At 35.8% G+C, this 26,590-nt stretch overlaps 1 protein-coding gene across 1 annotated transcript in view; it reads right to left on the bottom strand.

Annotated features, from left to right (window-relative positions):
- Nucleotides 1-26,590, bottom strand: part of TAF4B (TATA-box binding protein associated factor 4b) — a 124,525-nt gene that overhangs the window by 52,508 nt on the left and 45,427 nt on the right. The window contains exons 10-11 of the mRNA XM_026006505.2: nt 8,349-8,518; nt 4,029-4,159 (exon numbers count right to left, since the gene is read on the bottom strand). Of these exons, the coding sequence (XP_025862290.2) occupies nt 4,029-4,159; nt 8,349-8,518 (301 nt within the window). The remainder of the gene's footprint in view (nt 1-4,028; nt 4,160-8,348; nt 8,519-26,590) is intronic.

Here is a 26,590-nt window from a genome sequence, read left to right as displayed (position 1 = left end):
CATTTTTGTGCTCAGATACTCTGGAGATAGTTTACTGACAGAATTTAATTTTAAAAGGACAACAAATACTAAATTAAAAAGGGGCACAGACTTTCTAAAATTTAACCCAATCTCATCCCTGTGCTAAAATCTCTTCTTCTCCCAACTTGGGATACAAATGTATCTGGCTTAATGCATCTTTCCTTTATTCTTACAGACATTAAACAAATGAGTGCCTCCCCTATTCCTGTTGATTCCCCAAACTTATTTAAACAGTAACTCCAATCTTAAAACATTGTTTCCTCTCTACCAAGCTGGCCTAACTGAAGTCTTTATGCACCACTAAATAGAATGGTTTAACAATGAAAATGTAAGGAGTCAGACCAAATGATAACAAAGCAAATCAAGCAAATCCCATCTAAAGAAAGCATTACAGCCCCTTTCAACTAGAAAACACTGACGGGACACCTAGGTTGCTCAGTCAGTTGAGCACCTGTCTCTTGATTTTGGCTCAGGTCATGATCTCAGGGTCCTGGGATTGAGCCCCGAGAGAGGTTCCAGACTCAGTGGGGAGTCTGCTTGAGGATTCTCTCTCTCTTTATCCCTTTCACCTGCCAGCTTGCATGCATGTGTGTGTGAGTACATGCTCTCTCTCTAAAATAAAGCAATCTTAAAAAGAAAAAAGAAACACTGAAGCTTCTCTATAGCCACTGGTGTGCAGAAGAAGACTGTAATATACCTTCAGTGGGAAAACACCTGGCACTAGATCAAAAGCTTTGTATCACACGTGTCACTTTCTACTTCTTTACTTAAATCTCAGTTTATGGACTATGATTAATTAGATAATTATATATAAACATGTGAAAGATTACCAAAAGTAAATGGATGTCAAATGGAAAGAGATGATGGAATTTTGCTTTTAATAAAAGTAAGCTCGCTTTTGCGAAATTCATGGGGTAAAATTTCCCACACTGTACAGACAAAAATAAATCCTATCAGGGATGAACTAAAATATAAGGACAGGGCTAAATTTGTGACACAATGATTATTATAATATCAAAGCCTACAAAATAAGTATAATTTTGAACTATATCCAAATATAACTAAATGATTATTTATTTGTTTAAAGAAGGATAATAATGTAGCTACAAATTCAGACAGTGGTATTAACTGTATTATGGAATGAGTATGGGGAAAGGCAGACTGGGGAAAATCAATCAGGATAGGCAGTGTACAGACAAAAAAGTTAAGGAAGTGTTAGCTTTAAGTTAAGTTACTGATGTTCCAGGTGGGGTAGATACTATATATCATTTTGCCTAGGGCAACTAAATCCTTAGAACATATGCTATTGATATACAACAGAAGAATTCCATCTGAAGGCTGGAACACACAATAGAGACTTGAATGACACTCACAATAGTAAACCCTACTTGGAAAAATTCTCTTTCATACTAAATTGTACAGTTACATTTTATATAGAAACTGCCCATTGTAAATAAAAGTTCACTCATTTATCTTTGAAAATACATGGCAATTGAGGTAGAAATAGAGGAGAATTCAGGTTTGAAAAAATTGAAAGACTTTTAAAAAGTTACAGTAAAAAGTTAAAAAAAAAAATTTCCCCACATCCCAATACTGAAGGCAAACTGATTTTGAGTCAAACTAGATTATTACAAATTTAGGGTGTTAATTGTAATCCCCAAAGTAACCACCAATAAAATATCTAAAAAAGTATATACAAAAGGAAATGAGAAGGGGACCCAAATAGTACGTAACAACAATAAAAATGAAACCAAAAAGGCAGTAATAACAGAAGTGGGGCGGGGGGAGAAAAGCTACAAAGCATATAGAAAAATGGTGAAATAGCACTTTCCCCTTATCAATAATCACTTTACATGTAAATGGATTAAGCTGCCCACTCAAAAGGTAGAGACTAACAGAATGCACAAAAGACTTGATCAACTACAAGTCTACAAGAGATTCACTTTGGATGAAAAGTCATGAATAAACTGGAAGTGAAGGATAGAAAAAAAAATTTCATGCAAACAATCAAGGAAAATAGAAATGGCTACATTAATATCAGGTAAAATAAACTTTAAGTCAAATTGTTAAAAGAGATAGAGATACACAAGGGCGCCTGGGTAGCTCAGTTGGTTAAGTGTCCAACTCTTGATTACCACTCCAGTCTTGATCTCAGGGTCATGTAATGGAGCCCTGTGGTGGGCTCTGCGCTAAGTGGAAAGTCTGCTTGAGATTGTTTCCTTCTCCTTCCCTCTGCTTTTCCTCTGACACTGGCATACACTATCTCTTAAAGAAATAAATCTTTAAAAGAGATAGAGAGATAAGCAAGGGCATGATATATTGACAAGAGTCAATTCACCAAGAAGATATACATACCAGACAACAGCACCCCCAAACATATGAAGTGAACATTGAGAACTAAAAAGAGAAATAGTTCTACAACAACAGGTCAAACGTCTTCAATCTCTTCTAGACAGAAGATCAAGAAGGAAATAGAGGACCTAACATTATAACCCAACTAGATCTACGAGACTTTTATGAACTTTTATTCCAATTAACAATAGCAGAATACACATTCTGCTTAAGTGTATGTTGAACATTCTCTGAGATCATACATTAGGCCACAAAACAAGCCTATATAAATTTAAATTGATCAAATCACAAAAGAATCTACTCTGCCCATATGGAATGAAGCTAGAAATCAACAATAAAAGAGAAATTGGAAATTTCACAAATATGTGGAAACTAAACAACATACTTTCAAACAACCAAAGGATCAAAGAAATCTCAAAGGAAATTAGAAAATACTTAGAAATAAATGAAAACAAAAACACATGTACCAAAACTTACAGAATGCAGTGAAAGCAGTGCTCAGAGGGAAATTTATAGCAGTAAATGCTTACATTAAAAAAGGCAGATCTCAAATCAGTAACCTACTTTTATACTTTAAGAAACTGAAGTAAAAAATGAAAGTGGGATCATTACTGCTGATCTTACAGAAATAAAAAGATTTTTGAAGAAAACACTATAAACAACTATATGCTAACAAAACAGGACCTAGAAGAAATGGACTCTTTCTGAAAACACACAAAAAGAACTATTGATACTGTTTTTCCCCCAAAGCTTTTTCTCCTGATGATCACTTATTTTTAAGTTGGTCCTGCATATTCTTATGAAGATTTATACAAGTGAAGACCTATAAGCAACTATCAATAGTTCTTCCAAAGTTCAAAATAAAGCAGAAAGGAGAGAAAATAGAATGATTCCTCCAGAGAACTTATGAGTGATACAGTAGCTGCTATTTCCTTGAGTTCCTTTTAACCTATGGCTAGGACATCGTGACAATGACCACTCTCACAAACTCAAAACATTATAAGGTTATCCACATACCACACTGCACAATATTTGATCTAGCTATCAACATTTCTTGGTATAGGGGGAAAAGGTTATCTTTTTCTTTTTCATCACCTAATAAATTCGCTCTCCACTAAAACCATAATACAGAAAGACAGATAAATCAAGTGCTTTCATCTTAATGATGGCAAGTGATTTGGTTCATACTACTAGAGACAAGACAGGCTATCCTTGCATTTAATTTGTTTAAAAAGCAGCCAATAATGATAATGAGCAGCCCCACCATTAGCACTCAATACAATTATTTAATTTATTAAAAAGGACAACAATGCTAGCATAGTACAGAGCACTGAAGAGAACAAAGCTATCCAACATTCTATTCTAATATATTCTCCTTTCCAATCAAAAGCTATAGAAGTCTCAGGCAGAACAGATGCGTATCTCAATCTACGCTGACACAGAACCTTTGGGTACAATTCTAAACTCTATGTTAATTTTGTCATGTAAGCATATCTAAATCAGGCAAATTAGGAGTGAAACTCTTGTCTACCAATATGGACTATGTCTCAACCATTTCCTTTAAACATATACTTCAAATATGAATCCATACCAAAAAACTACCTTTAACATGACAAAGAAGAAAGAGTTTGTACTTCTTTAACGATTTCCTTTACCTTGTAAGTTGTCATTCGATGCTGAGCAATTGTAGTCAGTTTTTCTAGAAGGCCTCGTAATCGCTCCTGTGTTGCATGGGAGATCAAGTTCACAGCATCAGAGTTAAGTTCTGTAATGTCATGCTTTTTACCTGTAGAAGCAGAGAAAATCCATTACGTGTTTTAGTAGTGGCTGATAATTGAAATAATTAGCACAGCAGGTATTCTGTTCCCCCTGGAAGTCATACCCATTATGAATAAAGGTTTGGAGATTATGATTTTCCTGGTAAAGTCACAACTTCAAAGATCTTAGACATTACATTAATAAAACCTAGCCTGAAGCCTCAGAAAATATAGACATTGTTTCACTTAGCCTCTAGAATCATTCTCCTTGCAAGGTCATTTATAGGACAAAGTTAATAAGAACACAAATCAAGTCTAGTGTTCAGGGAGGAAAATGGTAACTGCAGAAATTAGTGCCGTATTCTGTTAATTTTAGTAATTAAAAAAAATAGAAAATTACATTTTGCCCTGTTTGACACTGTTAACAATTTATGACATTTATTTCAATGAATTGAGACTGTGGGTCTGCTACTGCCTTGTCTACAAGACATGCCTACACTCCTTTTGTCCATTACCAATCGTGCTTATTTTGCACTAACTCATGTTCTGATAAATTGACCTGGTAATTAATTTACAAGTTGAAATGGGGTCAAAGCTTCATCATTTCACTCATTCATTTTAATAAGTTCTATTTCACTGTATCTCCCTCCATAGATAAACCAAACTTCTACTCTTCTTTCAGTTAACTAGGAAGAAAGACTCAGGAAAACAACTTGGGCCACATACCCAAAGGCAGAAGCTCATTTATAAAGCAACCTTATCAGTATTTAAATAGTAATTCCTCAGCTCAGTAAAACCACCTGTATCAACAGAGACCTAAATCTAAAGATACAATGAATTGTGTCATCTAATTTAAATGAGATTTTTAATAGTACTATTGTGCTTATTTTAAATAAACATATCAATTTGCTTTTGCACTCTCATCTGAAACATACTCATATACTCATCAAAATGGAATCAGTATAGCAAAAATAAGCTTTAATTATAAGCCCACAAATCTTAAATTTTTTTTTAATTTTTTTATTTATTTATGATAATCACAGAGAGAGAGAGAGAGAGGCAGACACACAGGCAGAGGGAGAAGCAGGCTCCATGCACCGGGAGCCTGATGTGGGATTCGATCCCGGGTCTCCAGGATCGCGCCCTGGGCCAAAGGCAGGCGCCAAACCGCTGCGCCACCCAGGGATCCCCGCCCACAAATCTTAAATACATTCTTTGACATTATTCCATAATGAATGATAAACTTAAAAGTGTAGGCTATAGGATGTGAGGGCTATCTGGCTGTGACACCTGTCACTGCACTGATCAGCAGGGTGGATTCAGTCGATCTGGCTGCCAACATGAAGTCCCCTTCCTCTCCCACTCTTCCTCGTGCATCCCTCCCAAAGCTGCAAACTCTCTTGAAAAGAGAGACCTGTCTGGATAGAGGAAGGCCACTATAAGTCAAGTCAACTGATGAATAAAATCTAGTTGGCGCTTTTAAGCTTGTTATGTGATTTTATAGAACGTCTGTGTAATTTAATTTAGGTAATTAGCAAAAAAGGAAGAACACTGGCATATTTATTCTCCAATATTATTCAAAGATTTTTACAAGTTATTTATTTATTTATTCATGAGAGAATTTATTTATTCGTTCATTCATTCATTCATTCATTCATTCGAGACAGACACACAGAGAGAGAGAGAGAGCGAGAGAGGCAGAGACACAGGCAGAGGGAGAAGCAGACTCCATGCAGGGAGCCCGATGCGGGACTCGATCCTAGGACTCCAGGATCATGCCCTGAGCCAATGTCAGGCACTAAACTGCTGAGCCACCCAGGGATCCCCACCAATATTATTCAAATAGAAAAATTTTCACCCCAAATTTCTTTGGGTTAATTTATAGTTTCTGTTATTAAGGAATAGTCCTGGTTCTGAGCTGTTCTGTAAAGATGAAATTTTACTATAAATGGAAAACATTCTTAGAAATACATAATTCTATTCACTCTATAGTTTGTTTTTTAAAAAGCACGGTAATTCAGAAGAAGTTTTGCAATTTTCCATTATATTAAATGATAAGTTTGTGCTTAATTATTAAGGACTGAAAACACCAAGTAGATACATCCAGAATCCTCCTTGAAAGCAGAGGTTGGCAAACTAAATTTGGTCTCTTTTTATGTATAAAGTTTGATAGGAATAGAGTCTTGCCTATTCGTTTATGTATTCTCTATGGCTGCCTTTGCAGTATAATGGAGTTGAGCAGTAGTGACACAAACCACATGATCCACAAAGTGGTAAATCTTTACTATCTGGCCCTTTGTAGAAAAAAGTTGCCCATCTCTGTCCTAAATGATCAGACTGTTCTTTTAGTGCTAAAAACTTTCCTATCATAGAAACAAAGTGTAAGTCAAGCTAGAAATAAAATTTGTCAGGGGGTTGGGAACTGATAAAAGTTAAGTATCTACTTCTACTCTACCAAAACTCTAGATAATTATATGGTTACATTGAGTCAATACCAGGAGTTTTTCAAACCATCACAGGAAAGTATCATGCTTGTTCCAAAATTAAGGAACTGGCTCCTGTATAGTACACAATACATATGCAAAGAAGAAACTGGAAAGACAATAAGAGAGAGATGGAGGAAAGAAGGCAAAGGAGTGAAGAGGGAAGTGCTGGGAGAAAAGTCAAACAAAATGCAAGCAAACAGCAAATATTTTATCATCAGCTCCTCTGAATTCCTATTCTTTTGGACTGCTTGTAAATTTTAGTTTTTCATAAAAAAAAAGAAAGATAACTGAGGGACTCCTGGGGGGCTCAGTCCATTGACTGTCCAACAACTGATTTTGGCTCAGGTCATGATCTCAAGCCCCATTGTTGGGCTCAGTACAGTCGGCTTGAGATTCTCTCTCTGACCCTCTCCACACACTCTCACTTGCATGTGCTCTCAAATAAATAAATCTTAAAAAGAACGGTAACAGATACCCAAGTTACATCAGAAATGGAAAAAAAAAAAAAAAAGGATGCCTGGGTGGCTCAGCAGTTGGGCATCTGCCTTCGGCTCAGGGCATGATCCCTAGATCCGGGATCGAGTCCCGCATCGGGCTCCCTGTGAGAAACCTGCTTCTCCCTCTGCCTGTGCCTCCGCCTCTCTCTCTCTCTCTCTCTCTCTCTCTTTGGGCTCTCTGAGAGAAGTCTGCTTCTCCCTCTGCCTGTGCCTCTGTCTCTCTCTCTGTGTCTCTCATGAATAAATAAATAAATCTTAAAAAAAAAGGAAAAAAATGATAATCTGTATAGTACATAGTAGGAGCTCAAACATTTTATTATTTTGTGAAACAGATTTCAAATATGTAATAGTAATCTACTTTGTAGTCCTTAAAAATACTATGGGTGTAAATCAGAAATCAGAAACCTTCACATTTTTGAGTTAGGGCTTCAATATAAAATATAAAGATCCTTACTAAAGTATACTCAAAGGTCACAAGTATTGACCTCCCAAATTTGATAGGAGTGATGAAGAAGGTACTCCAAGAAGTCCCAGGGTTAGGACCATGAAATTAGATCATTTACACGCAATAATCTTTCTTCAAACTGTCTTGTTTTTCAGTCAATCAGGGAAGAATGTAGTCTTTCATGTTACTGCAAGTTTGGTATTAAACAACAGCAAAAAAGCTGTATGGCTCCAGAACAAAACTGGAGCATACTCTCCCATTTCCTTCTACATACTGCAGCTACTGAGTAACTACTCGGGGACCTAGGGAGAAATCGATATTTTAATTTAGTTCTTTTAGGGTAAGGATGAGTTTGAATTTCAGAGTTGAGAGAAGGAAAAAGGGACTATTTCTATATTTCATAGTACTTGGCAGTTTCCAGAATTCATAAACATGAATTTGTAACATATACAAATATGTGTAGTCCAACTAAGAAAGGAACAGGACAGAAAAAAATAGTATATCACATATACATTGCATGAAAAATATATACATCTTTCTCCCACTAAGAAATGTAAGTAAAATATTAACTTCTATTATCTAAACCAGAAACCATAAGTTATGATTTGTTATGTTAATAGTTTTTAAAATGAAATACTTCTTTCTGTAATACCCATGAAATCCCAATTATTTCCAGAGCCTTATTTAAGCCCCAGAGTTTCAGGAAAACCAACTCAGGCTGCCTCTTTTGATAACACTTTCCCTGGAACAGACCGTCCTCTTAGGTCAATAATCTTAAGTCTGCACTTACCAATGTCTAAAATTCTCTTTTGCAGAGCTCCAATGAAAAGAAATGGTTCATCTTTACATGATTGTACAAGTGTGCCAACCAATTCAGAATTTGTTGCTAAGATGCAGGCATTTTCTTCACTGAGGTTGACTCCTGCCATGGAAGTCACATCATTGATGTCATCTTCATCTCTAAGCAAAAGAAAAGATAACTTTTTGGTGTAGTGGTGGGTGACATATATATGAATGATTTAAGAGAACAAAGAATTATAAATCTCCTCTTATAACTAAAGATATCATTTTACTCAATTCATCCAAGCAAGAGAACTGAAGAATAGTTATCTTCCCCTGAAGTCTTTAAAAATTAATTGGTGTGTCTAACCATCAGCATACATTTTATATCAAGAGATGAATCAGAAGCAACTTTGTCTTCTAGTGCCCATCTCTCCATCTTTCAGTTTAGTAAATGAATACACCAACAGGGACTTGTAGGTTAAACTAAGTTATCGACAAATGCCCTGCAATGAGAGACAAGAAATGAAAACAGTCTTCTTTGTTTTCATCCAAGATGATCAAAAGCCCATCAGATTTCCCTAGTACACTCTACTGTTCCACTGAGGAGCAGAAATTCACTGGTCCTGAAAGGTCCTTACCCATACAAAGATCCTTTAGAAGAAGCTTTCCTGACTAGCTATTCTGAAACCAAATGGTTAAAACTAGTTTTGATTTTCTGCTGCAGACTTTTGGTGTGTTCCATTGTACCAATTAAATTCATTAAACCACATCCTCAAGCAAATGGCTGCAAAGGGTCTACATCTAAAATTACACAGGACACAAACATACACACTAACATGACATATATATAAAACACAAAATATGTTTCAGCTCTTTGCAGTGTACCAGCAAAATTAAATAGTTGTTTTTATCCGACAGGATTGCTATATGGCTACAGTGCAAAGAAGAGTATATATGTTTAAGGGTAGAGAAGAAAGAGAGAAAAGAAATATGAAAACTCCCTCACAGAATCCTTACCACCATATGTAATCATAAGCATGTTACCGATCATAACTCACCTACCAATGCATAACATAATTTACACAAACATGATTATATGAAAAAAAATGTTGCTTCTCTTTATTGTATGAGCCAAATGGTATATCATGTGGCCTCATGTCAATGGATTTAAATTATGAAACTCCCTGTGTTAATGCATTTGTGCATGAGAAAGGGAAATAAATTATAATTGCCAAGCACACAAGAAATGAAGGCCTCTGTTGTTCCATTTTAAAAAGTAACACATTAGGGGGATCCCTGGGTGGCGCAGCGGTTTGGCGCCTGCCTTTGGCCCAGGGCGCGATCCTGGAGACCCGGGATCGAATCCCACATCAGGCTCTCGGTGCATGGAGCCTGCTTCTCCCTCTGCCTGTGTCTCTGCCTCTCTCTTTCTCTCTGTATGACTATCATAAATAAATAAAAAAAAATTAAAAAAAAAAAAAGTAACACATTAGGGGTGAGGGGGAAAGAGCCCATGCTCAAACATATATAAGAGATTAAAACAAACAAACAGCAACCCCCCCCCAAACCACAAAATAAAACAAAACAAAAACCTAAGTAAAAGAAAGGAGGAGCTAGACACAGCAGTTGAAAGTAAAGAGATAGAACAATGATCTTATGATCTGAACAGCAGATTTAAAAGCCTAACATTTAAAGGTCTTTACAAAGGGAAAAAGAAAAAAATTTAAATTTAGTATTTCAAACCAAATAAAACATGCAATATAAACAAAGTATATCAAAATGATTGGACTCCACCTTATCAAATGTTACAGAGGTATTGTCAGAAGTATGGATGCCTAAAATGGTTCTAAGAATCATTTTACCACCTACATAAAGTATTTCCAGAAACATCTAAACATGTAAACATCTGAAGTGTAAGAATGGTAAAAACCATAAACCCAAAGATGGACTAAGATCCAAGTAAAAAAATAAAAGGTCTGAATAAAAAAATATTAAAAAAAAACATGTCTCAAGGGTGCCTGGCGGGCTGAGTTGGTAGAGCATGTGACTCTTGATCTTGGGGTTGAGTTGGAGTCCTATGTTGGGGGCAGAGATTAGTTTAACCCCCCCCCCAAAAAAAAATCCACCAAGTATCACAAGAGAATGAAAAGACAAGCCATAGACTAGGAGGAAATATCGTAAAAGACATCAGATAAAGGACTGTTATCCACAATATATGAAGAATTCTTAAATCCAACAATAAGAAAACAAACCAACCAATTAAAAAACGGGCCAAAGACCTAATAGATGCCTCATCAAAGAAGATGTACAGATGGCAAATAAGCATATGAAAAGATGTCCCACATCCTTGTCATCAGAGAAATACAAAATAAAATGAGAAACCACTATACATACACCTATTAGAAAGGTCAAAATCCCAAATACTGACAACATCAAATGCTGATGAGGATGTGGAGCAAAAGGAACTCTTGTTCACTGCTGGTAGTAATGCAAAAACGGTACAGCTACTTTGGAAGACAATTTGGCAGTTTATTAGAGAACTAAACATACTTGTACTGTACAGTCCAGCAACCACATTCATTGGTATTTACTCAAAAGACCTAGAAATTAATGTCCACACAAAAACTTGCACACAGATGTTTAGAGCAGCTTCAGAGATAATTGACAAAACTGACAAAACGTGGAAACAATCAAGATGTCTGTTAGTAGCTGAGCGTATAAATCAACGGTGGTACATCCAAACAATGAAGTACTACCGAGTGCTAAGAAGAACTGAGATGTCCACACCATGAAAAGACACAGAGGGGAACTTAAATGCAAATTATTAAATGAAAGAAGTAATCTGAAAATGTTACATACTGTATGATTCCAACTACATGGCATTCAGGAAAAGGCACACTATGGAGACAGTACAAAGACCAATGGTGGGCAGCCCGGGTGGCTTAGCAGTTTAGTGCCGCCTTCGGCCCAGGGCCTGATCCTGGAGACCAGGATTGAGTCCCACATCGGGCTCCCTGTGTGGAGCCTGCTTCTCCCTCCGCCTGACTCTGCCTCTCTCTCTCTGTCTCTCTGAATAAATAAAAAAAAAAAAATCTTAAAAAAAAAAAAAAAAGACCAATGGTTGCCAGGAATTGGCAGGGAAGGAGGGATGAATAGGCAGAACAGAGAGAATTTTTAGGGCAATGTAACTTCTCAGTAGGATACTATGCTGTTGGATACACATCATTATACGTTTGGTTTTTTAAAAAAATATTTGAGAGAGAGAGAGAGAAGAAGAAGAAGAAGAAGCAGCAGCAGCAGGGGGAGGGGCATAGGGAGAGGGAGAGGGGAAGCAGAGTCTCTGCTGAGTATGGAGCCTGATACAGGACTAGATCTCACAATCCTGAGGTCATGACCTGAACCAAAACCAACAGGTGGATGCTTAACCAACTGAGCTACCCAGATGCCCTTCATTATACATTTGTTAAAACCCATAGAATGTACTACACCAGTAGCAAACCGTAAGCCACAGGCTTTGAGGCTTAATGACTTGTCAGTGCAGGTCTGTCAACCGTAACAAATGGATCACTCCGGTGGGGGATGTTGATAATGAGAGAGGCTATGCATGTGTGCGTTTAGGAGGGACTCTCTGTATCTTCCAATCAATTTTGCTATAAACTTAACCTGCTTTGCAAACAAAACTTATCCAAAAAAAAGAAGAAAGTCACCTATATATCAATGCAGAGCCAGTTTATTCCAAAACAGAAACCTAACCAGTTATTTACTTAACGTCCTTAGGATTCAAATTTTTCCTTTAAAAATTGGGTAACTCAGATTAGGTGCTTTCTAAGGTCCTTCTCAGTTACTTAAAAGAATGAGGCAGCTCTCTTTGATCTGATATAGAACAATTGCCAAGGTGTACTAGAAGTAGGGGAAAAAATGAGGTAGAAAAGAGACTGTCCTTTGGGGGAAAAAAAAAGATACACACACATGCATGCATGCATATGGGCATAACATATCTCTGGAAAGATACATGAAAAATTCTCCTCCAGAGAGGGAAATAGGGAAGTGGGATACCATAGTGTATTCTTTTTTACCTTTTGAATGTTGTACTATATACATGGATTACCTGATCAAAATTATTAATGATATCTTAAAAATAGTAAATAAATATTCAGGAAAAGATAACTGGAAATAAAAAATATGAAGTTTAGACATATAACCCCAATATTCCCTTAAAAAGAAAATCAGAATTGTTTAAGATATGTGAAAAATAGCTTTACACACATAGTTACAATCTCAGTGTGTCAGGTACATAGGCCTTATAAACTGCAACTTGGTTCCATAGGAGGGTTCCTGCATAACCCCTGTTGAGATCTCACACACAGGCTGAAGAGACCAGTATCAAGCATACTTACTACCAGCACTTAGCATAGTACTAAAATTGAACAGAATTCATCAATGAGCTAGTCCCATGTTTTTAAGACTCTTCTTGTAGCCCTTCTCTGAAATAAGGAAGGAACTAACTGCCCAATAAGATTTGTTCTTTCCTTCCTTCCCTCCTCCTATTTTGCCCTAAGCTGAACACAGCTCCCTCTAGTACAGCTGTCAGTTGCTATGGTTACAAAGGGCAGCAGGAATAGACGAAGACCCCTACTGAGGGAAGAGGAAAAGGTGACACAATATATAGCACCCAAGCCACTTAAAACTTCCTCTAAGAAAGGAGGCAGACTGAAGGAAAGTCAACACAGTGCGATAGCAGCAATATCAATAAGGCTAAGATAGGTCAGGACAGTATTAAAGGCTTTGATGTTGAAGCATAATTGTGATTCTAGGTTGGTTTTATTTCTAAAGGAGAAGAAAATGAGAGCCCCCAAACTACATCTTCAAGTCTTCTGGTCTAATGCAGTGTCTTTTGAGGAAGATACTGTGCAAAATAATCTATTTTTAAAAGATAAAAAGGAAATTTAATAATGCCTTATAAAGCTTTCCAATTCAAGATTCTGTGAGGTATAATAAGTTACTGTGTAAAAATTCAAAAAGCATTACCCAATTATCATTAATGTCTTGCATTCTGGCTTCTAAAACTGATTTTAGCTTTTGATAAAGCTGTCCACTGCTTATGTCTAACTTCTTAAATCTCTTCCACCCTCTTAAGGTCTGAACAGTCCCAGACCGATTCTTCTAAAGTACAGGGAATCATATTATTTTCCTATTCCAAACCTCTTTTGTTTCCAAGAACTTAATCTGATGTTCAAGGTTTTCCAGGTAATGGCTTTAACTTAGCACTCTTCTCTCCCATTACTCACTATCACACAGCTCCTACTGATTCTGGCCTTTGCTCAGGCCATTCCCCCTTTCCAGTTCTCATCTTCAAACTCTGGCTCTAATGTCTTTCCGTAACTTGAGCTATAGCCCAGTTCTGTTTCAAATGCCTAATTTAGAAATACTGGTTTGTTTTTACATTTTTCTTTTCATGCTTTTTTTTTTCTTTCTGTTTTTATACTTTTAAAGCATTTGTCCAATTGCTACAAATTTTCAACTTCTGAGAGCATGTTGTGTCTGTTATGGTAGGTTTTACTCTGTCTTCCATTAAGTTTCTCTTAAATTCCAACTAGACTTATTTTATTGATTATATTCAATAAATATATTAAATTAGTAAAGATATCATCTTCATCTCTATTATTCCTAGCACAGTAGTATATAAATGGTAAATAATTGAGGAATTTCCATGTGTTCAGAACACATGCTATTATCTGTTGCAATGTACTTAGAAGAACAGAGGGTAAAAATGATGAATCAAACTGCCTATGGTGCAATCCTGACCACCAATTATTATCTATGAAAATAAAGCAAAATAATCTTTCTAGACCTGCATTGTCAGTAAAACAAAGGCAATAGCAGTCCTTACATTTTGGACAGAAGATTCAAGGAAGTAATTCATATGGAAAAGGAATTAGTTTAATATAGAAAGAGTTCTACAAATAACTAAGAAAAAAAACCCATGATCCAATGGAAAAGTGGACAAAGCGCATGAATTTTCACTTAAAATTTTAAAATGACTCAAAAATAAGATGTTGTGGGCAGCCCCCGTGGCGCAGCGGTTTAGTGCCGCCTGCAGCCTGGGGTGTGATCCTGGAGACCCGGGATCGAGTCCCACGTCGGGCTCCCTGCAATGGAGCCTGCTTCCCCCTCTGCCTGTGTCTCTGCCTCTCTCTCTCTGTGTGTCTCTATGAATAAATAAATAAATAAATAAAAATCTTAAAAAAAAATAAGACTGTTCTTAAAAAAATGTTCTGTTTTATTCATAAGAGAAATATAAAATAGAATTTTCACCTGTTAGACTGGCAAAAACTTTTTAATGTTCACCAGAACATGTGAAAATATGCTATTATAATAAGCTTTGCTGCTCAATGTAATTTGTAAATCTAACTTCCATGGAGTCATTTGATATTATCTGATAATTTAAAATGAATAAGCTCTTCTTCGTAGATATTATGTGAAATGATACCCAATGTGGCTTTGTTTTCCTAGTACAAAACCCTGGAAATATCCTAACTATCCACCATTATGTAATTTTGTTAAAAATCTCAAATCACAATGATTATACAGTAACAGAGAACAATCTCAAAGACTACTATTAAGTTGTAAAAAACAAAATGTAAAACATTATGTATTGTATGCTACCATCTGTGTTGAGAAGATTACATCTAGAAAGATACACAAGAAACTGCTAACAACACTTGGCCCTACAATGAGATCCTGGGTAGCAGAGGGAAAAAGACGCAAAGGAGAACTTTGTTTTTCCACTGCATATCTTTTCTTCCTTTCAGTATTGTACAAAATGTAGTATCACCTGGTTTAATAAATAAATAATTTGTTTAGAAAGCATAAAAAAATTTATTTTAAGAAGATTAAATTCTTCCTTTAGATTATTAATCCCTGGTAAGACAACTTTGACTTCAATACTCTATGGTAAACCCTCAATTATAATCACATAAACTCACACAACACCCTGTTTATTCCTCCTTCCATGCCTTTGTGAAGTTATTTTTCTCATAGGAAATTCCCTTTGTCTTTCCTCTTTTGGCTCAAATGTAGCATAACATACTGCAGGATTTCCCAAACTTTAGTGATTTTAAGAACTGCCTGGGAGTATATTTAAAATACAAGTCTTGCATTCAAATACACACCTGTATAGTACCTGTGATACGCATTCAGTGGGACTAGGCTGGAGACCACAAACCTGGAATCTTTGCTTAAACATACTTAGCTGACAGAGACAAACACTCTGTGGACCACACTTGAAAAATACTGAGTCATGAAAATTAAGAGCACCAATTCTACAGCACGATACCAAGGTTTTAGTCCCTACTCTGTCAATTATTATTTTTTATTTATTTTTTTTAAAGATTTTATTTATTTACTCAGAGAGACAGAGAGAGAGACGCAGAGACAAAGGCAGAGGGAGAAGCAGGCTCCATGCAGAGAGCCTGACGTGGGACTCGATCCAGGGTCTCCAGGATCATGCCCTGGGCTGCAGGTGGCGCTAAACCGCTGCACCACCGGGGCTACCCAATTACTATTTTTTTAAATAAGAATTTGGTACATTTTTAAAAAAGGTTTTATTTACTTATTCATGACACACACACAAACACACAGAGGCAGAGACACAGGCAGAGGGAGAAGCAGGTTCCCCAAAAGGAGCCTGATGCGGAACTTGATCACAGACCCTGGGATCACACCCTGAGCCAAAGGCAGACGCTCAACCACTGAGCCATCCAGGCGTCCCTGCTCTGTCAATTATTAAAAGGATGATCTTGAACGAATTTCTTTACATCTCTACTCATCTCTACATCTCTACTCTTTATTGATGGAGGTAAAAACTGTACCTGTTACATGATTTTGAATGAAAACTGTATTAGAAACCAGGACTTTATTAGAAATAAAAATGAGTATTTAGGGGCACCTGACTGGCTCAGTCAGTGGAGCATGTGACTCTTGATCTTGGGGTTATGAGTTCAAGCCCCATGTTGGGTATAGAAATTACTTAAAAACAAAATCTTTTTAATACAATGGAATATTACCCAGCCATCAAAAAAAATGAAATCTTACCATTTGCAATGATGTGGATGGAACTGAAGGTATTATGCTAAGTGAAATAGTCAATCAGAGAAAAACAATTATCATATGATTTCACTCATATATGGAATTTAAGAAACAAAACAGACGATCATAGGTGAAGTGAGGGAAAAATAAAATAAGATGAAATCAGAGAAGGAGACAAACCATATGAGATTCTTAACTATAAGGAACAAATTGAGGGTTGCTGGGGTGGAGTGTGGAGCTGCGAGGGACAGTACCTTTGCTCAACTCTCAGAAGTAAGTAAGGTTTGAAGCGAACTTTCAACTAGCCTCTGTCCTATAAGAATTACAAAGTAGCTCAACTCTATGTGAGGAGTTTCCATGGAAAGTGCTGTATTGAACAATCAGAAACAAGCTAGATGCCTGATAGAAGTTGTGAGAGACAAGTGAAAGTTGCAGTCCCTGAAGTCTTGTGTCTTTGAGTTCAATACAGAGATTTCCTAGGAACATCCTCATATAGAAAGGAGCAGGGTTCTAACTCCCATAAATGAGAGGCTAGTTGAAAGCTGGCTTCGGGGGGTGGGGGTGGGGGTTGCGGGGAGGGAGATGGGGTAATTGGGTGATAGGCATTAAGGAGGGCTGGTGATATAATGAATACTGGGTGTTATATGCAACTGATGAATCACTGAACTCTACCTCTGAAAGTAAGAATACACTATATGTTAATTAATTAACTTAAATAAAATAAAATTTTAAATAAAATCTTTTTTAAAATGAATATTAATTAAAAATAATAAAACCCTTACATATTATTAACAAATATTTTAATGAAAACCAACAATAACAAAATTTAAAAATAATTACTCAAAAAGGTGGCATTATTTACTATTTTCTAATCTCTTTAATATCCATTGATTCTCTTCACTTGGAATGGATCTGATGAATGATTTTGTAACATCACGTTTTAGTGATTTGAAAAGTATTGGTACATTGAGTTATAGAGATCTTTCAAATTTAGACTCACTACACATAATCCTAAATCACAAGTTAGTAACTGCACCAATCTAATCGGAAAATCTAAGTATTAGGAAGATATTATGCTCATGGTAGTGGATACAAGTTTTCCAAATTTTTAACTTTTGCTTGAAAAGCTCAAACTTTATCACTGGCAAAAAATGCTGTCAGTTGTTTTCCCTGAAGTGACAGGCTCACTTTTTTCATTTTCACAAGAATATCAAATTCCCAAGTCTAAATAATCACAGTTTGTTTTCCGGTTGTTCTTTGTTCTTCCAAGTAAAAATGGTACTCCATGAAAAAAGTGGTTTAGCTCACAACTGAAACACAGGTGGAGTACCTGGGTAGCTCAGTTGGTTAAGTGTCCAACTCTTGATTTTGGCTTAGGTCATGATTTTTGCAGGGGTGGGGATTTCATAGGATAGAGCACCCCCCATCTGCAGCACCCCACGGGGAGTCTGCTTCTCTCCCTCTTCCTCTGCCCCTCCCCACTATGTGCTCACTCTCTCTCTAAAAATAAATAAATAAATAAAATCTTAAAAAAAAAAAAAAGGAAATACAAGCACAAACACTTGTCCTTAAGACAATCATGAGACTTTGGCATGCAGAAGAGCTTTATGCAAGTTTCCCATTTTGTCACACAGAATATTAAAAATGTGTGTACTTCAGAGTAGAGACTTAGTGAAAATAATAATGTTCGCTGCCTCATTAAAACCATTAAAAAAAAACAAAACTAGCTTCTTTTCATTTACTCTGAGTGTCTGAGGGTAAAGAATAAATGGCTACTAGTATAGTTTGGTGCCTCTGCCTTAACTAATGCTAAAGTGCCATCAGTTTTGCCACTGTGGCTTTTGAACCATCATTCAAATAATATACCAAATCAGGCAAATGACAACATCAACATCATCATTATTAAAACTGTTTTAATCTTACAAACTCCCTGAAAAAGTTTGCATTTCAAAACTATCTTTTGTAGATCACATTTTGGAACCTGCTGTCCCATACTTACAATCTCTAGCCTATAATGAAATCAGAAATACGATGAGGATTTTAAAAAATACAGATTTCTGCCAAGGTTCAGTATCCAGAGAGTTCATTCTGGATAAGCCCCCAACTCAACAATTTCAATGAATTTCCTAGGTAGTTTTCAATTTGTTGATCTGTACTATGCTAGTAATTATTTACTTATAAATTGTTTTGAAAACATCTACAACCCTTTTCCTATATTTATATATCTTTTTTAATTTTTAATTTTTTAAATTTCAGTTCAATTTGCCAACATCTAATACCCATCCCATCAAGTGCCCATCACCCACTTACCACATCCCCTCACCTACCTCCCTATTTATATATTTTCAATTGAATTATTAATACTATTAAGAAAGTTTTATTGTAAATGATACCCTACTCTTATCACTGTCTTTTGGCTCTGATCTTTTTGGAAGATGCCCATGACATAAATGAGATATGCCCTATCTCCTGCCCATGTAACTTCAACCTTTGCTTCATGGTGTATCTACCTCTAATATCTACTATCTTTTCTTTCCACTTCTTCTGCATCTAAGTATAAACATAATTTTTTCCTAAACAGCATTTTACTATGACAAAATCTAGCTAGAACTTTGAAAGACTTCACGATCATCTCCCAAGTGTTCATTTATATAGTTTCCCTGTGAACAATTTTAAGAACTTAATTTCTATCAAGATCTAGCTTAAGGCAACTCCGCCAAGAAGAATGTTTTGTTGAATTTTAATCCTAGATTTAGAGCTAATAGGCATAGCTCACACTGATGCTTCTTCTCTCTCTCCTTTATCTTTCCAAGATAAGAGGGTTTTTTTGCTTTTTGTTTTGTTTTGTTTATGTCACTAGACGCTGTTTTCTGTGTAAGTCCCTGCTCTGGAAAGATTAACCATATATATTATGTCATATATTATATGACAATATATTGATATATTTGTACACATAAGGATAAGCAGGCTAATAAACATATGATGAAACCATTACATATGCAGCAAAGTGAACACATGTTTAATCAACACTATAGAATCTGATTCCTGCAATATGAAATAAAGGACATTAAAGTTAATGTAGTAATATCATCTATGGCAATAGCATGTAATCTTGTCCTACATTATTTTTGAACAGCGTGTTTTAAATAAAACTTATAATCAATCGGAGAAGGACAAACATTGTATGTTCTCATTCATTTGGGGAATATAAATAATAGTGAAAGGGAATAGAAGGGAAGGGAGAAGAAATGGGTAGGAAATATCAGAAAGGGAGACAGAACATAAAGACTCCTAACTCTGGGAAACGAACTAGGGGTGGTGGAAGGGGAGGAGGGCGGGGGGTGGGGGTGAATGGGTGACGGGCACTGAGGGGGGCACTTGACGGGATGAGCACTGGGTGTTATTCTGTATGTTGGCAAATTGAACACCAATAAAAAATAAATTTATTATTAAAAAAATAAATAAATAAAACTTTTTAAAAAATCACACTAAACTCTAGCTGTTAAAATACTGTAACTAGCAGAAGTAATATATATGCATTACTCATCCACACTTCATTATTTCTCTGTAAAAATAAAAGCTCTTTAAAACTTTTTAAAGCATTATCATCTTAAAAAAACAATAATAATTCCTTATTATCATTAAATAGCCAGTGAGTTTAAATGATGTTAACTATACAAACATGCAAAGGTACTGTAATATTTGTTACTTCTGATCCTGAAATATGAAGAATAAAACATGAATCTCTGGCACCCTCTGGTGTTTAAGTACTATATAGCTTCCCTTATTCATCCCAGGTGTACTGACAAGCAGAGTAGAAAATATAATTCTCTCAGTGGAAAAAGTCATGAACAAAAAAATTTTTTTCAGTTAAACAAGTAGTTTTGAAAAAAATTGGTAGATAACACTTTGTCATTAAGCCTCATCCAGTTAAGTCAAGACAAGATCTAATGGCATATACTATTACCTCCTCTTATTTAACAAGAGTCAACATTAAGAGTCTATTTTAAGCTTCACTTTAACAACTGAAGTGACACTGATATTTACTATCCAAGAAAACCCAAACTTAAGCTAAAAAAGCCATCGCTTCAAAAAAGATATGCATAAACCACATATGGCCAAAATTACTATAAAGGATTATACAAAATGAAAAATGTATCTTACTGCAAAAATAAAAGGACTCTTAAAAAATAGCTATGATTATAGACCCTTCTTTTCTCTTTTTAAAAATTCATTATTTCAGCAAATATTTGAATACTTATTATGAACTAGGCCTTGTTCTAAACAATAGGTAGAGGACGGCAAACAAAAGTTATTGTAAACTCTCAGAGATTTAAAAAGGAGTGGGAAACCAAAGGAACAGTAAACAAAAAAACAGGATACTTTCAGATGAGTGCCTCAAGACAGCAGGTGTGACTGAAAAGCTACTTTACAGTGGTTGCCTCTACGCAGAGACTCCCTAATTAGAGAGATCACCTTTAAACTAAAATAAAAAGGACCAAGCCAAATGAAGACTGGAGGACAGAATGTCCAGGGAATATCATTATCTAAAAACTGTACAGTAAGAACATGACTATGCGTCTGAAGAACAAAAGGAAAGTGAACAACAAGCCTGGGTCCCTTACCCTATGGAATGTTATACTTGCAATGATCTGCTTACTTTTAGTTTTCCTGAATGTGAGAGAATCTTCCATTTGTGTATGCCACTGTTTTTTTTTTTAAAAAAATAAAATGGTCACAAGTCAACAATCACCCTGGTTCCCATGAGAAAGTCACAAATTCTCTCTGGAATAAAGCAAACTCAATTTAGGTCCTTAGGTCTAATCAGATTTACTCATCCAATGAGGTTTTAAGTTCAGAATTTATTTATTTATTTATTTATTTATTTATTTATTTATTTATTTATTTATGAAAGAGAGCACATGCAGGTGAGCAGCGGAGACGAGAGAGAAAGAGAGAATGCTAAGCAGGCTCCACACACAACATGGAGCCTGACACAGGGCTTGATCTCAAGACTCTGAGATCATGACCTGAGTGAAAATCAAGAGTCAGATGCTCAGTTGATTGAGTCACCCAGATGCCCCTACATTTTTCACTTCTAAATGTCCTTTTTCAAATGATTATATTCATTTTATAATAGAAAATTGTTCCCTGCTCCTTCTGTGATTCCACATTTTATTTCAAACATTTTTATTTTATTTTATTTTTTTTTTAAATTTTTTTTTTTTTAATTTTTATTTATTTATGATAGTCACAGAGAGAGAGAGAGAGAGAGAGGCAGAGACACAGGCAGAGGGAGAAGCAGGCTCCATGCACCGGGAGCCTGATGTGGGATTCGATCCCGGGTCTCCAGGATCGCGCCCTGGGCCAAAGGCAGGCGCCAAACCGCTGCGCCACCCAGGGATCCCTCAAACATTTTTATATTGAATATTTGATCATCCAATGTTTGAAGTCACCGGGGTTTCAAATGTGCTGCTGTTTTGTTGTAGTTTAACTCTCAGGGTGACTTTTCCTTATATGTTTTACTTTTCAAAGTGAACATATACACGGATACCAGAAAACCATGGAATGACATTTTTAAAGTGCTGAAAGCAAAAGAGAAAAAAAAAAGTCAACCCATAATTCTATCACTCTTGACATATTGTCTTATATAAATAACCTAAAGTAATCTAAAAATTATCAGAAGGCAATTGACATAGGATTTAAAAAAAGCAAAGTGCATTTCTATATAGTAGGAACAACAAAGGCAATTATCAAAAATATTTATAACAGCAATAAAAAGGTACCTAGGAATAAACCCAACAGATAAATATAGCAAATTGTGTACAACCTGTATAGATAAAATTTATTACTTTATTAAAAGATATTAAAGAAGGCATGCATAAATGAAGATATAAATCATATTTATAGATAAAAGACTGAAAATTATAAAGAAATCAGCTTAAGGGCAATGGACTCAATGTAATGCTAATTCAAATTTCAATAGTCATTTTTGGTGGAATTTAAACTAGTACTTAAATTTATATGGAACAACAAAATCCCACAAATAGCCAAGAAAATCAAGAAGAGTGGAAAGGTAGGGTATGAAAGTGAAGTGAGGAGAAGTAGGTAAAGGAGATGCCTTAACAGATTTAAAATTTACTCTGAAGCTATAGTAAATTTAGAAGCATGCTTCTGGAAATAAACAAATTAACCAATAAGTTAATATAGGGATGAAAAGATAAACAAAAAACTAGCCTAGAAAAGACCCTAGATATGATGTAGGAGATGCTACAGATGACTGAGGGAAAGGCAGAGTCTTCATTAATGCTGCTGGAACAAATGATTATACATGTGGGAAAGATGAATTAGGATCCCTACTCTACATTATAAGAAAAAACAAAACCAAAATTAAACCCTGTTGGACCATGATTTAAATAAAAAAGTAAAATCTCAAAGCTTTTAGAACACTATAAAGGAGATTATCTTTTAATACCAAGAAAGATATTATAAGCAATTTACATAAGACATTGCTAAATACAACTACTTTATTTTTTAAAAACACAACAAGAACTTCTGTTCATCAAAATATACCAGTGTACTGAAAACACTAACTCCAATAAATACTGGCAATACACAAAAGTATAAAGAATTACATTACAACTTCTGCTTAGTTGTAGACTATCACTTATAACAGACAATTGTTCTGATTAAGAAAAACTACCAGAACATTTTTTTAAAGTTTGTTTGAAAGCAGAGCAGTGCTGAGGAAACCAGGTATTATGGAGCCACAGTCCCAAGAAAAGAGAACCTCACCAATGGAAACCTAATTTTCTCCATGTTGGCATGTGCAAATTCTGGATGTGAACAAGACACTACGAAACCATGGAGAAGGCAGCTACTAAGTAGGAAAGCCAAGAAAGCATTAGGCAATCTCATGATGATGGAGAAACAGAGTTACAGCTCAAGGCTTCTGAGGCTGCCAATGTTCAGGGTGTGGGCCATGATCCTATAAAAGAACTGCAGCACAAAGAACCAGATTGGACATTGTGAGATGATTTTTCATTCAAGGCATTGAACATTGAAGTTCTACAAAGGAAAAGTCAAGGAAGCCAAGCAAAAAGCTTATGAAGAGCACTCTGAGAAGGATTCTGGGAGACAGTAGAAGAGCATCAGCAATCTGTCTGGTTAACAATTTTGGAACTTCTGAATCTTTTAAATGTTTCCAACTTCCAGGGGAAGGCTTAGAAGATAAAGCAGGTTTTTGGTCAATTTCAGCTGTTAGTTTTGGCAAGCGCTACCCATCCCCCAGGCTCCAGCCCTGAGGCAGACAGCTATGCACATGCATTAGAGCAGTCTGCCCCAGCTTGTGGCAAGGAGGATGGATGTATGTGTTTGTGTGTGTGTGTGCGCATGCAGGGAAATTGTCCTCCAAATATCAGGAGTATGTACTCAGATCACTGATTTTTGCTTCTGATCTCAGAGGTACAGAGTAAGAGGTGGGTTGCCATAGTTGCTGCAACTTATCCCTCTGTTACAAGGCCCTCACCCTCTAGCCAAGGTGCCTTCCAAGGCATTTAAAGAGGGTCAGTCCCATTTTTCCCCATCCCCTCATTTTCCTCTTTCGGGAGCCAGATATGAAAGATTAGGACATTCAAAGGCAACTGCATATATGGAGGAAATTAGAAAGTCACCAGACATGCCCAGAGAAAGTCTAAAGCTAAAAACAATCTAAGATCTAAAGTTTACACTTATCATTATTAGAGAGTAGTAAGAAAATTATATGAAAAAAAAAACAAAACAATAACCTAGATGAAATGGACAAATTCTTAGAAACACAAAACCTTCCAAGACTTAATCACAAAGAAAATCTAAATAGATCAATAATTAACTGAGGAGACTGAATGAGTAACCAAAAAAAAAAAAAAATCTCCCAACAAATAACAGCTCTGGACCTGATGGTTTCGCTGTGAATTATACCAAACATTTAGAGCAGAGCTAATATCAAATCTTTTAAAACTTTTCCAAAAAACTAAAGAGGAGAAGATACCTCCTAACTCATTCTATGAGGCCAGCATTACCATAATACCAAAACCAGACAAAAATACTGTAAGTAAACTACAGATCAGGGGGCCTTTCTGATTCGGTTGGTACAGCATATGACTCTTGATCTTGGGGCTGAGTTCAAGCTCCACACTGGGCATGGAGCTTACCTTAAAAAAAAAAAGAGCGGCACCTGGTCAAGTATCCAACTCTTGGTTTCAGCTCAGGTCATGATCTTAGGGTCTTGAGATCAAGCCCTGCATTGGGCTCTGCACTCAGTATGGACACTGCTTAAAACTGTCTCTTCTTCTCCCTCTGCCCCTCACCCACCCATGCTGTCTCTCTCAGATAAATATTTTTAAAAATACTAAAATATTTTTTAAAAAGAAAGAAAACTAGGGATCCCTGGGTGGCACAGCAGTTTGGCGCCTGCCTTTGGCCCAGAGCGCGATCCTGGAGACCCGGGATCGAGTCCCATGTCGGGCTCCCGGTGCATGGAGCCTGCTTCTCTCTCTGCCTCTCTCTCTCTCTCTCTGTATGACTATCATAAATAAATAATAAAAAAAATTAAAAAAAAAATAAAAAGAAAGAAAACTATAGACCAATATTCCTTATGAGCAATGATGCAAAATTTCTCAACAAAGTACTAATAAATTGAATTTGACAGCATATTAAAAGATCATACACCAAGACTAAGTGGGATTTATTCCTGGAGTACAAAGATGATTCAACATACAAAACTGATCAATTTAATACAGATTAACAAAAAGAAGGAAAAAAAGCCACTGATCATCTTGAGTGATGTTGAGAAATAATTTCACAAAATTCAACACCTTTTCAAGATAAAAACATTCAAAGCACCAGGATGGAACTATCAATATAACAAAACAATATATGAAAACCCCACAGTGAACACCATATTTAATGATGGAAGAACAAAAACTTTTCCTCTAAGATCAAGAACAAGATAAAGATGCTCACTTTGGCCTCTTCTATTCAACATGATACTAGAAGTTCTAGCCAGAGAAGTTATGCAAGAAAAAGAAATTAAAGAGTCCATATTGGAAAGGAAGAAGTAAAATTATCCCTATTCATAGATATGATCCCATGTGTTAGAAACCCCTAAAGGTTAGAATTAATATATGCATTAAGCAAAGTAGCAGGATACAAAGCCAACATACAAAGAAATCAGCTACACTTTTATACATTAACCATGGACAATCTGTGAAGGAAATAAGAAATTACATTTACAATAGCATAAACGAGAAAAAAATACTTAGTAATAAACTTAAACTTAACCCAGAAGCCAAAAGACTTGCACAATGAAAATTGCAAAATGTTGTTGAAAGAATTTAAAGAAGATATAAATGAATAGAAACACACCCCATATTCATGGATTGGAAGGCTTAATATTACTAGGATGTCAATATTACTAGGATTGTATGCAATCTACAGATGTAATCTCTATCAAAAACCCAGTGACCTTTTTTTGCAGAAACAGAAAAGACCAATGTAAATTTTACATGGAATCTCAAGGAAACCTGAATAGCCAAACAATCTTAAAAAGGAACAATGATGTAATACCTACTTCCTGATACCAAAATTTACTACAATGCTACAGTAATCAACAATATGGTGTGGTACTAACATAAAGACAGACAAACAGCGAAATGAAACAGAACAAAAAAGACATAAATAAGCCCTAATATATATGGTCAAATGATTTTTGCCATGAGTGCCAAGACGTTTCAGTGGGGAGAGACAGTATTTTCAGCAATACTACTGTGCTAAAAAAAAAACTGGATATCCACATTCAAATGGATGACACTGGACCTTTACCTTATACAAAAAATTAACTGAAAAAGGATCAATAGCCAAAAATGATAAAAAAAAAATATAGGGCCTAAAACTATAAAACTCTTAGAAGAAAACCGGACAAAAGCTTACAAAACTGGATTTGGCAATAATTTCTTGGATATGACACCAAAGGCATAGACAACAAAAAAATATTAAACAAACTGGATCTCACAAAAATTTTTCAATTTTGTGCTTAAGACATTAACTTCAGAGTAAAAAGGCAATCCAAAGAGGAAAATATTTGCAAATCATACATCCAATAAAGGAGAAATATACAGAATA

Source organism: Vulpes vulpes, chromosome 13 (assembly GCF_048418805.1).
Source record: "Vulpes vulpes isolate BD-2025 chromosome 13, VulVul3, whole genome shotgun sequence".
Classification (NCBI taxonomy): domain Eukaryota; kingdom Metazoa; phylum Chordata; class Mammalia; order Carnivora; family Canidae; genus Vulpes; species Vulpes vulpes.
This window is presented reverse-complemented; position numbering and strand designations above follow the sequence as displayed.